Below are 14,246 nucleotides of genomic sequence, written 5' to 3' on the forward strand. Positions count from 1 at the left end.
CAGTTCCCCTGAGTACTGGCTGTCCCTTCCTCCCCTGTAGCCTCATCTTCAGGTCTCACTCCTCCTGAGGCCTGCTCCAACCTGCCCCCTTCTTCCCCTTTATCCTGCTTTATTCTTCAGAGTGCAACTCTTTCTAACATACAACATTACTTGACTTGTTTATGTAGTTTATAACTGACCCTTCTCCCACTCACCCAAGCACATGCCTCCCTCCTCTGGGTCCTTGCTGCCTGGTCTCCTGTGCTCCTGGGCCTTGGCACAGTGCCTGGCACCCGGCATGCTCGCTGGAAGTCGCTGCTGAGTGAATGGATGATACAGGTGCGGTGAGCACCCTGGGGGTGTTGTGTGCTTCAGATGCGATGGTGGCAGTTCCAGCCACTGGGTTATCTCCCCAGGTCACTGGGGGATACTTCGTGGGACCTTGTTGTCCACTTGGGTTGAACTTGGCAGATGGAAGGGGCTCAGGACAACTTTACCACTGGACTTAGTCCTGCTATTGACCCCACAGAATCGAGTCTGACCCTTCCGGATTGTGTGGCACTGAGCAAGTCACTTCACTTCTCTGGCCTCAGTCTTCTCATCTGTGAAACCGGGTAACAGCAGTCCCCACTGTGTGTTGGAAGGGTTCAGGGAGGTCGTGCATGTCATGCACTCAGGACAGCAGCTGGGCTGTGTCAGTGGCCATTAGCTCTGTGGTCACACCTGAAGGTTTCTCCAAGAAGCTGACAGTGGCCTGGGAAATGCTCCCTGGCTGTAGCCTGCAGCCAGGGCACCTGCACTGGGGAGGGGCTCGGCTGCAGCTGTAAGGGGGGGGTGTAGCTGCCAGCTCGGGAACAGAACTTAGGTTCAAGTCTCGACTTGGCCACCAACTCCATATTCCCTGGAAAGCCTCGTCAGCTCTCGGAGTGTTACTCTCCCCGTCTCTGAAGACAAAGGCAGTACCAAGACCTCCCAGGGTGATTGAGACTTAAGTGAGACCCCAGCTCCCAAATGCTTATTTATTTATTCTGTTTCCTACTTAGGTGCCTCTTGGTCACAAGATGTATTTGAATCACTTATCAAAATACATGAAGATAAGATAAAAAGAAAGCAGACCAAGAGGAGTGAAAGTTGAAAAACTACAAGCAGCTATGAGTGAAGGTGTCCCAGAAAATGCAGTTTATGAGGCACTGACTCTGGGCTGACCCCTGTGCCCTTTAGAGCTTCCTAGTAGCCTAAGTGATGAGAGAAACATGCTCAGTTCCATGATTCTCGGCAGCAAGCTGGGCTGGGGCCCAGTGAGTCAGCGAGGTCCCAGGCATCGGTGAGCCTGCCCTCCCTTGGGCAGAGTGGGCCAGGTGTAACCAGATCCTGAGAGCCAGCCTGGCCAGGGGGGTGGGGTCCGAGGGCCCCCCTTTGCATACAGCAGGGAGTTCACTTCCGCCCTGAGTTTCTTACCTGCAAAGGCCTTTGTTGGCTGCTGCCAGGGGATTCAGTCCTGGCCCTCCCCTGCCCTGCCCCTCCACAGCCCACAGGTCCTTTCAGTCCAACCAGGGCGGGACGGTGGGGGTGGGGGTTGTGCCTTACAGAGGCACGTCCCAAGTAGGGGAAAACAGCCTGCAAGAAGGATCGGGGCTCCCTTGGCAAACCCTGAAATCCTCAGGTAGGTCACTCTGGAGGCTTCTGCAGTGCTGACCTCTCCACAAGTTGCCTTATACCTGGTCACTGCCATGGCAACCATCCTCCCCGCCTGCCTTTATTGGGCCTCACCCATTGCTCCTTCACTCACCCTGCGGGCCTGCTCTACCTGGTCTCACTTTGCAGAGCAGGAGTGGAATCCACTGTGGAGTCCAGAAGACCCCCTTGAACAGTTTGCCGAGGGGCAGCCCCTCCCTTCTGCCATCAGAAACACTAGTGGAGACCAGCCCCACCTCTGTTCTGGGACAGCTGGCATTCAGCAGAGGTTAGGTCCCCACCCCCAGTTGTCCTGCCTGCCTGCAGGCAGCTGGGCTAGCCACCTGTGGGGCAGGTTCCAGGAAGGTCGCTCCAGCCAGGGGATTGGCAACTCCATTGTTGTGGACTAGTTTGCTCAGGATTTCCCAGCAAGGTGAGGCCAGGGAGGGTGCGCAACAAAGGAGTCAAGCCACCCAGGGTCACCCAGCTTTGTAACTTTGAGCAGGTCCCTGAAGTCCGTGGGTTTCCTCCTTTATAAAAAGGAAAGCACCCTGGCAGGTATGCCTCAGTGGACTGAGTGTGGGCCTGCAAATCAAGAGGTCGCTGGTTCGATTCCTTGTCAGGGCACATGCCTGGGTTGCAGGCGAGGTCCCCAGTGCGGGGCATGGGAGAGGCAACCACACATTGGTATTTCTCTCCCTCTTCCTCCCTTCTCCTCTCTCTATGAAAATAAATAAAATCTTTAAAAAAGGAAAGAGAGGAAACGGTTTGTAAACTTATAGGTCAAATATTCCTGGTTCTGTGCCTTCCGACCTCAGAACTTTTCAGAGAAAGTTACGTGCTGAGAACTCTGTATCCGTCTCACAGAGGTAGCAACTGGGGTTCAGAACAGCAAGTGCCTTGCATAGGGTCACAGCAGTTTAAAGCCAAGTGCACAGTGCCCCACCACCCTCAGTGTCAGGAGGTGAAAGGGAGAGTATGGCAGGAGGACACTCAAGTGACCCAGAGAAACAACCAGGGGAGAAGCCACAGAAAAGAACACTTTAGGGAAAAGAACGTTCTAGGTGGAAGGACAGTGGCCCACTCACCAGGATCTATGGAAGGGGAAATGAAGGCACCAGATGCCACAGGCCAGGTGTCTGTCTCAATCCCTCCTGTGACTTGGTGGGTCACTGCAAGCAAGTCACTGGTCCCACCCCCCAAAAGGGTATAACCTCCCAGCCTGCCTGCCCACTTCCCTGGGCTCAAGAGCAGCACGAGCCAGACTGTTAGGGTCATGCATGAGATTCAGTATTGAACATCCAGGTAAAACTGTGGAGTTCAGTCAACGTCGCGGTCCCCGTTTTGGTCTCCTTATTGGGACAAAGGTACCGTGATGATGTAGCTGTTAACCCAGGGGAGGCTGCGTGAAGAGCGTGAGGGAACTCTGTACTGTCTTTGCAACTTTTCTGATAAACCAGATAATCTAAAATGGAAGGTCTGTTTAAATTGTAATATATATGTCTCCGTGGTCATCACGAGTTGATAACTTTGTGTGAAATCAGCTGTGTGAAGAGAGAATGGTTCTGCTCATGAATCACTCATGAACAGAGACTGATTCATTCAGAATAACCATGGAATATTATGTAGAATTTAAAAGGAAATGGCAGGTTTATTTCCACTGATCTGAAAAATCTCTATTATTCATTTAGAAGAAATTTGATTGGACTTGGTGCCCAATGTGATAGATATGAAACCTTTTAAATCAAGAACAGAAAAATGGCACCTAGAATCAGCGATACACCTCTAGCAGGTCCAACTGTGCGTGCCCGGAGAGCAGTGCAGTATAGGGCATGGGGTAATGCGGGAAACTTTCACTTAATTTTATTCTTTAAATGTTAGAATTAAATGTCGTCCCTGGAGACCTATGAATTTTTTCAATGAAAAGGTATTGGAAAGGCTTGTCAATGTTCCCCACATACAATCAGAAGGTAGACAGGTAGAAAGAAAGAAGGTAACCCTGGGCAGTGCGGAGAAGGGGCCCCATGCCTGCAGCCTGCCCGCTCCCCCCCTCTGGGGCCTGTAAGCCCCCTGGGCAGATTCTGTACCCAGGGTTGAGTTTTTCCCAGGATGCACCTTGTACCTTGAAGCAGTGCAGCTGGTGAGGGGCAGGGGCGGGGCAGTGAGCCAGGTGGAGGAGCCCACTGCAGAGGCTGGATGTGTGGTGAGCTGGTGGTCCCTGGGGGTTGGGCTGGTGAGCAAAGGGCAGGGGTCCTCAAACCAGGAGGGGAGCTTCCTGGACACATAGGCTTTCAGAGTCACTGGGTACAGCAAGTTGGACTAGCAGGTTTGACATTTGGGCAGCAGGAGGTGGCTTCATACAGGGTCACCAGCAACTGGCTGGGACATCACAAACATGGTGGCGGCAAGGGCCTCCTCAGGTCTGGTTTCCAGAAGGGCCCCATGCTCCCCTCACCCAGGAACTCAGACCCCTGACCCGTCTACTCTCTCCTCCTTCCTGTAGAATGAAGATGAGACGCTACAAGCTCTTTCTCATGTTCTGTATGGCCGGCCTGTGCCTCATCTCCTTCCTGCACTTCTTCAAGACCCTGTCCTATGTCACCTTCCCCCGAGAACTGGCCTCCCTCAGCCCTAACCTCGTGTCCAGCTTCTTCTGGAACAATGCCCCCGTCACGCCCCAGGCCAGCCCAGAGCCGGGGAGCCCCGACCTGCTGCGTACCCCGCTGTATTCCCATTCGCCCCTGCTCCAGCCACTGCCACCAAGCAGGGCCACCGAGGAGCTCCACCGGATGGACTTTGTGCTGCCTGAGGACACCACTGAGTATTTCGTGCGCACCAAAGCTGGGGGTGTCTGCTTCAAACCAGGTACCAAGATGCTGGAGAAGCCCCCATCAGGGCGGCCAGAGGAGAAGGTGGAGGCGGGCGATGGCTCATCTGCCCGGGGCCCAGTCCGGCACCTGCTGAGCGCCCAGGAGCGCGTGGGGAGTCGCGGCACGCGGCGCAAGTGGGTGGAGTGCGTCTGCCTCCCGGGCTGGCACGGGCCCAGCTGCGGTGTGCCCACCGTGGTGCAGTACTCCAACCTGCCCACCAAGGAGCGCCTGGTGCCCAGGGAGGTGCCGCGGCGCGTCATCAACGCCATCAACATCAACCACGAGTTCGACCTGCTGGACGTGCGCTTCCACGAGCTGGGCGACGTGGTGGACGCCTTTGTGGTGTGCGAGTCCAACTTCACGGCCTACGGGGAGCCGCGGCCGCTGAAGTTCCGGGAGATGCTGACCAACGGCACGTTCGAGTACATCCGGCACAAGGTGCTCTACGTCTTCCTGGACCACTTCCCGCCGGGCGGCCGGCAGGACGGCTGGATCGCGGACGACTACCTGCGCACCTTCCTGACGCAGGACGGCGTGGCGCGCCTGCGCAACCTGCGGCCCGATGACGTCTTCATCATCGACGACGCCGACGAGATCCCCGCGCGCGACGGCGTGCTCTTCCTCAAGCTCTACGACGGCTGGACCGAGCCGTTCGCCTTCCACATGCGCAAGTCGCTCTACGGCTTCTTCTGGAAGCAGCCGGGCACCCTGGAGGTGGTGTCGGGCTGCACGGTGGACATGCTGCAGTCGGTGTACGGGCTGGACGGCATCCGCCTGCGCCGCCGCCAGTACTACACCATGCCCACCTTCCGGCAGTACGAGAACCGCACGGGCCACATCCTGGTGCAGTGGTCGCTGGGCAGCCCCCTGCACTTCGCGGGCTGGCACTGCTCCTGGTGCTTCACGCCCGAGGGCATCTACTTCAAGCTCGTGTCCGCCCAGAACGGTGACTTCCCGCGCTGGGGAGACTACGAGGACAAGCGGGACCTCAACTACATTCGGAGCTTGATCCGCACGGGGGGCTGGTTTGATGGCACGCAGCAGGAGTACCCGCCGGCTGACCCCAGCGAACACATGTATGCCCCCAAGTACCTGCTCCAGAACTACAACCAGTTCCGCTACCTGCTGGACAACCCCTACCAGGAGCCCAAGAGCACAGCGGAAGGTGCGCTGCGCAACAGGGGCTCTGATGGACGGCCGCCCGCCAGGGCCAAATTGGAAGTGATGGAAGGCTAAGGTTGCGCGACCTTATAGGGCCAGTGGCTGGGCAGCGGGTGGCGACTTCTGTCATCTCTCTGACCTCAGAGGGGTTCTTGAGGGGACCAGGAGTGGATGGGTGGGAGAGTCTTCCCTGTTCAAGCCCTTGTGAATCAGGGGTCAGGCCCGTGAGCTCAAAAAGCATCATTCCTTGTCAGAAAAGGGAGCCCAACCCTTCTGCCCTCCACGAGGGCTGTGGCCAGGTGGTGCCGGTGGAGAGTGCATGAATGTTACTGGGTGGCAGGGGAGGGTGGGGAAGGGCATGGAGGAACTCTGGCCATGCTCAGTGGGAGCTGAGGCCCCACTGGGGAGAAGCCCGCCATTTGGCTTCCTGGTGCTTTGGACCTGCAGTTGGAAGGGTAGTGCCAGGAGGTCCCCAGGCTCTGTAAATAATTGCGTTTGGGCCTGAGGAAGAGGGCACACCAAGAAAGGAAAGGATAAACACAAAGAGCACCCAGCTGGGAGTAGCACAGTGTCCTCAGAAGTGCTGGGCCAGAAGGAGCCCAGAACACCACCTGCCCACCCCACAGGGACACCACTGTGGTGGGTGCCAGCTCTGTCCCCCAGCCCCTCCCGAGCTGACGTAGGGGTGGGGCTTGGGGAGTCTGGGCCTGGCTTTGATGTTCCTTTTTACTTTCTACGTTGCTGTCTTGTGGGCTACCTGCTAGTCCTTGCAAGGCCAGGAGTTCTCAGGGTGGCCCAGGGCATCAGCCAGCCTAGTAGGTCAGCTCCCAGGACGCCCCATCACCCCTTCCCACTGGAGTCCACAGCCCTGGCTCTCTGCCATCTGAGGTGGAGCTGCCCCTGTGCCCCTCTTTGGTGCTGGCTAGGGCCCAGGAAGGGGCCGTGAGGGACATTATGGCCGGTTGTATGGTATCTCATTCCTCTTAGTATGCCTTGTGGGGGCAGGAGATGGACTCACTGAAGTAGGTTCCAAGCTGCTGTGATTGAGAGACCCTGAAATACAGTGAGTGGTTTAAGCAAGACAAGCTTGTTGTGGATTTAACCCTCTGGAGGGAAGTGGTCTGGATCGAGGAGGGCAGCTCTGCTTTCCTCATGCACACCTTCCAATTATGGATAGGGCACTCGCCCCAGGTCCCACCGGCACGTGGGCACCCAGGCCTGGGGCCGGCAGAGACAGGCAAGGGAAGCACAGAGCCTTTCCTGTTAGTGGCGTGAGCCAGAGATGGCAGTCGCTTCTGACAGCATCTTGCTGGCCACAGGTAGCTGCAAGGGAAGCTGGGCTGCCATGAGCTCAGTGTCAACTTAGTTCTTACATTACCGGAAGGCGGATACGGGGGCCGGGGAGAGAGCGTAGAAGTGACTGTTGCAGTCATAAGATCATCCTCCCTTGCGTGGAGCTCCTGGAACAACCTGCCCCCTCCCTGCAGCCCGGGGCTGGGATTCACTGAGAGCCTGCAGTTATGGGAAGGGTGGGCCACTCGGTCTCTGAGACCCCAGTAGACACTCACCTGGTGACTCCAGGATGCAGAGGCTGCCTGTGGAATGGTACGTGTGTGTGTGTGTGTGTATTTATGGGCATGGGTGCATGCTTGTGTGTACTTGTATGTGTCTGTGTCGCTATGTCCCTATACATAATACTTGTGTGTGGATGGCCCCCCTTCCCCGGAATCCGGAGCCTGTGACCACACCTCCTGCAGCTCCCCAAAATGACTGAGGCAGAAAGCCCTTGGGGAGTCTGGAAAGCAAGGCTGAAGGGGATGCAGGGTCCGTCCGTCCGTCTGTCTTTCAGTCCAAGGGATGAGAACCCTCTTGAGCTGAGGGCTGTGCAGCTGTGAGCCCATGACCTCCCAGCCCCTCTGGCCCCGCCCACACCCTTCTGCCCTGTGCCCTCTGGCCTCCAGCAGGGACTTTCTCTGGGTGTTCCTGAATGGGCCAGACGAGGAGGGTGTCCCTTTCGCCACAGCTCTGTCTGGGGAAGTTCCTGGTGTGGGTGTAGTATGGCAGCTGGCTGAGAAACAGTCTCTGGGGTAGGAATGAAGAAGGCCGAGGGGGCTCTGTTGCCCCCACTCTCCCTCCCGTCTAGGAGGACCTCGAGGGAACCCCTCTCGGGGTTACAGCAGCACCCCCCTCTGATCCCTTTGGGGCTGACAAGTGGCTCAGGAGGCCAGCCCCCTCCCTGCTCACTGCTGGGCAGGCAGCCTCAGGGCTCCGGAGTCGTGCCTGAGCCCCCCCCAGCCCCCTCCCTGCTTGTCAGCTTTCTCACCCCGCACCCCCTCCTGCTACTGCCGGGCGCCCCCTCCCAGGCCAGCCTCCAGTTCAGCAGCTCGGGCAAGGGAAGAAGGGTGGAGCTAGACCTGCCAGGCCCTGCCTTTCCTCTCAGACCCAGGAGGGCATTTTCGTGGCCACTGCTGAGTGAGGCCTAGCCATTGGGTGAAGATGACAGCTGTCAGGGGTGGGGGGCCAAGGCACGGGGTTGAAGAGTTTCACGTATAATCACGTCACACACTGGGAATTTGGGGGGCAGGGGAGCCCTAGGCCACTCACTCAATGTGAAGGGAAGCCAAATTGTGAATGTGAATGCTGGTGTACCACTGGCCCTGACAACACAACACACCCAGATTTCTTTTCCCTGGGACACCTGCCCTGGACCTCTAGGCTCAAGGAGGCCCAGCCCACCCACAGGCCATGCTGGGTCCCAGGGTCAGGTGTGGGAGAGCTTTGGGGGGCAAAGGTGACAGTTGGGGGGGGAAGACAGGACTTACCCACAAAGATAGCAGGGCCCTGGGAAATGTATAATTTAAGGACACCATTATTTTTTTTGGAAAGGGAAATTGATATGTACATTCTGAAATCATTTTCTCTGTAAATGGTTGGATTTCATTTCACCCTTAAAGGGATGCTTAAGGTAATATTAATAATAAAAACAGCTACGAAGTATGTAGCATGTCTGTGTGGCTGGTTTCGGGGTGCTCTGGGGCAGGGAGGGCTGCAAGTGGGTGGCTCTGGCCTTGCTGGAGCCGCTCTGGCTATGGAGTGCTGGGTCTGGGATCAGAGCCTAGTCCTAGGACCCCAGGGCTGGTGAGGAGGGACGCAGTTACCTCCACCAGCACCAGGGGGCATCCTTCCCTCCCACTGGTAGAAATTAGCTGAAGAAGGGAAAGGGCTGGAGAGGGGCCCCCAGAAGGAAGGAGAAGTGGGCCTGGGCCTGGCAACACCCACCCTCCTAAGGCAGGGGGATCCCTGGGGATCCGGATAAGGACTTTGGTGCCTGTTCTGAGAGGGCAGCAGTTGCCCTGCAGTTGGGTTGTCGAGGCATCCTCCCCTGTTTCCTGCCCATGCCTGTGGGGTCCTAAGGTCATACAGCCACCTGATGGCAGAGCAGGGCTGGGCCTGACCTTACAACACCAGTCCTCAACCCTCTGGGGCAGGAGAGGATGGCAGCCTCTGTGTTTAGTCATTTCTCCCCCATGAAACTGACCTTGGGCTTGGGCCAAGATGGCACCTGGTGCTGTGGAATGCTGGGGGTGGGGGGTGGTTTCCTGTAGGACTCGTATACTGGCATTGTCCCTGAGAAGAGGGCCCTCTGGGTGTTTCCTAAGGAAGGTCTCAGAGATGGTGGGAGGGGACACACTTTGAACTCTTCCTTGGTCCCCTGTGGGGTGGCTGTGCAGCCTCCAGGTTAGATGGGGAGACTGAGGCCTGAGATGGGAGGGAGTGGCTGCAGTGTGGGTGGCCAGAGCAGGGGCTAGTGTCTTCTGAGCACTCACAGGGTGCCAGGTACTTCACAGGCAGTGGATGGTGGAAGAAGGCACACCATTCACTCACAGGGGCATTGGAGGGTCAGCTCTTCTTCTCCTGTGGGATTTAATGGTATTGGGTCGGGGAGGGTTCCTTCCATTTTCCAGCCTGGGAGATTGGAGGAGGGGAGGCTAGGATTTAGGGAGATTAAGGGTAGAAACTGCTCAGAGGCACACTGCTCCCAGGCAGCAGGGTCTCCACCATTCTTACAGTGCTGCACTGCCTCCTAGTGGGAGGGTGAGGCATGTCCATTACAGGTGGCTCAGGCTTCCCTGCTTCTTCCTATTTCTCCTCAACTGGAAGCCACAGACAGTGGAAAAGCAAATATAAAAATTAGAATCGTGGGAAAATGTAATGAGAAAAGAAAACCAAGCCTGGGAAACACCACCAAATGATGAGGGCAATGCTAGGGAAATGTCAGAGTGTTGAAGGCAGAGGGGAGGGGCGTGTCCTCTGTTTGGCTTTTACAGATGAGGAAGTGAAGCTTCCAGAACTGGCAGGAGGTGGCTGAGCTTTGGGGTGAACACTGACGGCAGGCACCTCTGGAGCGTCTCTCTTGTCTAGTGGGCGCATCTTCCTCACTTTTGTGTCCCCAGCCTTCTGCCCAGGGCCAGGCGGTACCCACTACATCCTGCTGAATTGTACTGATGTGATGTGCATGTAATAACTGGCCCTTCCTTGGGCGACCTACCCCCAGGCCTCTAACTCGTGCTATTAGTGGTCACTGTAGATGTTGGCATTGACCCTGCCAGCATGTCCCCAAACAGTCGGACCCCAAGGACCCCTGCGCCCTGGCAGCTGAGGGTAGTAGTTACCTTCCTCAGTTGGGGTTCACTCATCCCCTCTGGCTCATGGAGGACAGAGGCCCAAGTTAGGAATGACTTTCCTGCTGAGGAGCTGTGTTTGGGGAGGGCTCCTCCCATTCTCCAGCCTGCGCCTGGCCTGTGGATAGCCAGCCACCCAGGAAAGGAAAGGCTGTTTGCCAGCAACGAGCAGGAGGGCATCGTTGGGTCACACTCTAAGACTCAGAGGATGGAGAACGTGTGCAAACATCACAGCTTGTCATCTGAACTACAGTTAGTGTCTTTCCCAGCTCTGCTCATCCTCTGGGACACACACCCCGACCTGGAAATGCAGAAATTATCTCTTGCTTTTCCTTCCCCCTCTTCCAGTCTCCCCCAACCAACCCATTCTCCACACAGGGCTGCCCCAGTCCATCGGGGCCTTTGTGCAAATCGGGAAGAGGACCCATTCCTCAAGACGTTTTATTCCCATCTATCAAAAAATTGCTGTAATGGGCCCTGGCCACGTAGCTCAGTTAGTTAGAGCATCGTCCTGACACACCAATGTTGCAGGTTTGGTCCCCAGTCAGGGCACCAACAAAAACCAACCAATGAATGCATAAATAAGCAGAACAACAGACTGACCTCCCTCTCTTTCCCCCCCCTTTCACTAAAAAATTTAAAAATTGCCATAAAGTACTGGTTTCATTAGAACAAGACAATTCACTGTCTCTGCCAGAGAAATGTCAGAACAGACACACAACTCCACAAGGCTCACCATGGGGAAGGTGCTCTTGGATGTGGTGCCCTTGTTCAGTGTGTGACACGAACAACCACCTCCAGCAGCCCTGCCTCCATCCCAGATCTGCCCGCATCGTGACCTGAACACAGTCTCTGGTCCCCTGTCACCTGCATTGCTAAGTCACCCTGCTGCCCTGTTATGCTGGCTACCTTGTGCCATCCCCTTGAGCTGGAGTAGACATCTGACTCAAAGGCAGCCGATCTGCCTGCAGTCTGGGCAGTGCTGCCTGTGACGTGGCTGGGTTTGAAGAGGTGAGCTGGGCCCGTCAGAGGGCAGCGGTCAGGGAGGGGGTGTGTGGACAGGTTCAGAGAGAAGCAGCCACGGGAGACCAGTAACCTTTCCAATCCCTGGTCCTGGTGCATCCTCAGGACAAACCTGCCCGCCTCCGTGGTGCTCCGCCCTGTGAACTCACAGTCGCCCTATCAGAGCTGTGACCTGGGGGAGGTGACGCTGATGCAGGAGTCAGCAAATTCGAAGTATCACAAAATTCTGAGGATCTGAAGATGGGGTTCTCAAATACACAGAGTATTTGATAAAAGTGGTTTTTCATGGCATTGGAAGAAAAAAGGATTAATTCATAAATATCTGACAGCCATTTTTTAAGAAGTCTAGTTACAATCCCTCCCTTACACCCAGATGAATCCCAGATTAATTTACCAAAGGTATTTAAAAAGTTTAAAAAGTACAATTTTAAACAAGATTTTATTTATTTTTAAAGGATTTATTTGTTTATTTTTAGAGGGAGGAAAGGAGGGAGAGAGTGGTTGCCTCTCAAGCGCCTGCAACCCAGGCAAGTGCCCTGACTGGGAATTGAACTGGCAAAGTCTGGTGCTCAATACACTGAGGTACACCAGCCAGAGAAAGGGGGAGGGAGGGAGAAACTGAAGGAAACATCTATTGGTTGCCTTTCACATGCCCCCAACTGGGGACCTGGCCTGCAACCCAGGCATGTGCTCTGGCCAGGAATCAAACCCGTGACCTTCTGGTTCACAGGCCAGCATTCATTCCATTGAGCCACACCAGCCAGGGCTAAAAAGTACAATTTGACCAGTCTTTTCTCTCTCTGGGCTGCAGCAGGGAGGGGTTGGGTAAGTAAACTCTCGGGTCTCTAACAGCCAGGACAGCTGCCATTCATTATACCCTGACCCTAAGCCCCAGGGACCCTAAGCCCACCATACCCACCTGCCTCCTGTAATACTTGCCCCCCGACTGGAATGTCCTCAGCTCTCACTCCTTCATCCCTGCATTCTGTTTTGGAACTACTAGCGGCTCCTTTCCTGGACTTTGGAGGCTTTTACCTTGAACATGAGTCCAAGTTCAAAATGAGTTATGCCATTTTGGAATTTTGTTTTAGATTGTTTATTTTCAGAGACAGGGCAAGGGAAGGAGAAAGAGAAGGAGAGAGAAACATCTATGTGTGACAGAAACATCAATTGGTTGCCTCTGGCAGGTCCCCAGTTGCGGACCTGGTCCAAAACCCAGACATGTGCCCTGACTGGGAATCAAACCTGTGAACTTTTGGTTCACAGGCCAGCGCTCAATCCACTGAGCCACACCAGCCAGGGCTCGGTTTTCTTTTTCTATATGTTAAGGTTCAGTGCTTTGTGATGGGAACTGAGGTGTGTCAGGGGGTATACTCATCGTGACCCTGGGAGGCAGTCGGGTTTTGTCTTGGATTCCTTTTCCTTCCCACAGAGAACGAGAAACCCTCATGAGGCCTGGCAGATCCAGAAAACCAAAAGAGCCCAACAGGTAATGGAGTGAGCACCCATGGGTGAGACAGTAGGGAGTGATGGGGATTGGGGTGAGCTGGGGAGGTCATACCCTGCCCAAGGGTGAGGACTATTCCCCAGCCCAGGTGGGGAGGCTGGTGTTGCCAGATCTTCTAAATATTTGAACAAATGTGGAAAGCTGTCTTGCATGACTGTCTGGGACTTACAAAGCTCTTAGTGTGGCAAGGAGAACAGTTCTTGGTCCAGTCCGGCTTGTAGGCTTCCAGCTTGTCCCTTGAGGATGAGGAGGTGAGAGTGCAGGTGGAGGCTATAGCCAGCCTGAATGGTGCTGTCTCATCTGTAAAATGGGTACATGGATACCCAGCCCTCACAGGGCTGTAGTGGAGGTCAACGGAGACAAAGGATGTGAAAGGAATCCAAGTAACATTCACTAAGCAACTGCTCTGGGCTGGGCTGGGTACTCAGCCTTCCCCACTTTCTCCTAAGTCCTGGAACTCACAGCGGTTGCACAGGTGGGAAGCGGAGATGCTGGGATCTGGGCTCCGAGCCTGCACATCTGCCAGTCCCTGGCCCCCACTCCTGCAGCCTGGTAAAGGAGGGTAGTCAGCAAACAAGCTTCCATGCCCTGCGTCCTTTTCAACACCACCTGGCACAACATGGGCAGCAAAGATTTCACTGGCTTGAAACCTCACTCCTGCCCAGGGATATCTGATTTTAGTCTGGTGAATACAGGATCCATGGCACTGATTATAGCAAAGCCCATTATGAGGGAGGCGGCTCTTTCGGAGAGTGATTTCCAGGTCCCTGGCAGGCTTGCAGTCCCAGAGCTTTGCTGATCTGGTTACAGCCAACTTCTCCATCAGCCTCATAATGATAGTGCCCAACCTTCACTCCATCCTGGGCCTGCCCCTGGGAGGGCTGGGGAGGTGGAGGTGGGCTGGACCGAGTTTTCTGTCTTGTCATCCAGTAGCAATTTCCCTCCAATTCAGAGCAGCCAGCATTTCCAGAGAGTCTTGATTTCGTAAGACAGCCTGCTAGGCAAAGTGAAGGGGATGGGACTGGGGAGATGCAGGCCTTGGAGATGCAGGCCTGCTGCCCCACAGGCAGAGGGGCGCCTGACCTGCACTTTCACGCTCTCCTCTCTCTCCTCTGTGCCATCACTCCGACCAAACACGGTCCCTCCAACAACCCTCTCCTTGAATTGTCCTCTTCTGCCCTTTTCCTTCCCAGAAGAACCCCTGTCTCCTTCCCGCTTGCCACTTATTCTTCAGCCTTTGTCCGCACGGGGCTGTGAGGAGAGCTGGGGGCTGGCATGTGTAAGTGCAGGCACACAGGAAAAACTCAGTGAGGACGAACTCTCACTGCCCCCCATGACTCTCTCAAGGGG

General features: G+C 55.5%; 1 protein-coding gene across 3 annotated transcripts in view; it reads left to right on the plus strand.

The window, feature by feature from the left end:
* MGAT3 (beta-1,4-mannosyl-glycoprotein 4-beta-N-acetylglucosaminyltransferase) overlaps positions 1-8,681 on the plus strand; it is a 29,325-nt gene extending 20,644 nt beyond the window's left edge. For 2 of the 3 annotated variants that reach the window (XM_037068202.1, XM_037068201.1), the window contains exon 2: positions 4,157-8,681. In XM_037068202.1, the coding sequence (XP_036924097.1) occupies positions 4,158-5,759 (1,602 nt within the window). In that variant the 5' untranslated portion in view covers position 4,157 and the 3' untranslated portion in view covers positions 5,760-8,681. Of the gene's footprint in view, positions 1-1,451; positions 1,643-4,156 lie in introns of those variants that run through there. The other variant, XM_037068203.1, reaches the window with a different exon arrangement.
* The last annotated feature ends 5,565 nt before the right edge of the window (positions 8,682-14,246 follow it).

The sequence above is a fragment of the Sturnira hondurensis genome, unplaced genomic scaffold (assembly GCF_014824575.4).
Source record: "Sturnira hondurensis isolate 20B ecotype Veracruz unplaced genomic scaffold, ASM1482457v3 Scaffold0017436, whole genome shotgun sequence".
NCBI classification, from domain to species: domain Eukaryota; kingdom Metazoa; phylum Chordata; class Mammalia; order Chiroptera; family Phyllostomidae; genus Sturnira; species Sturnira hondurensis.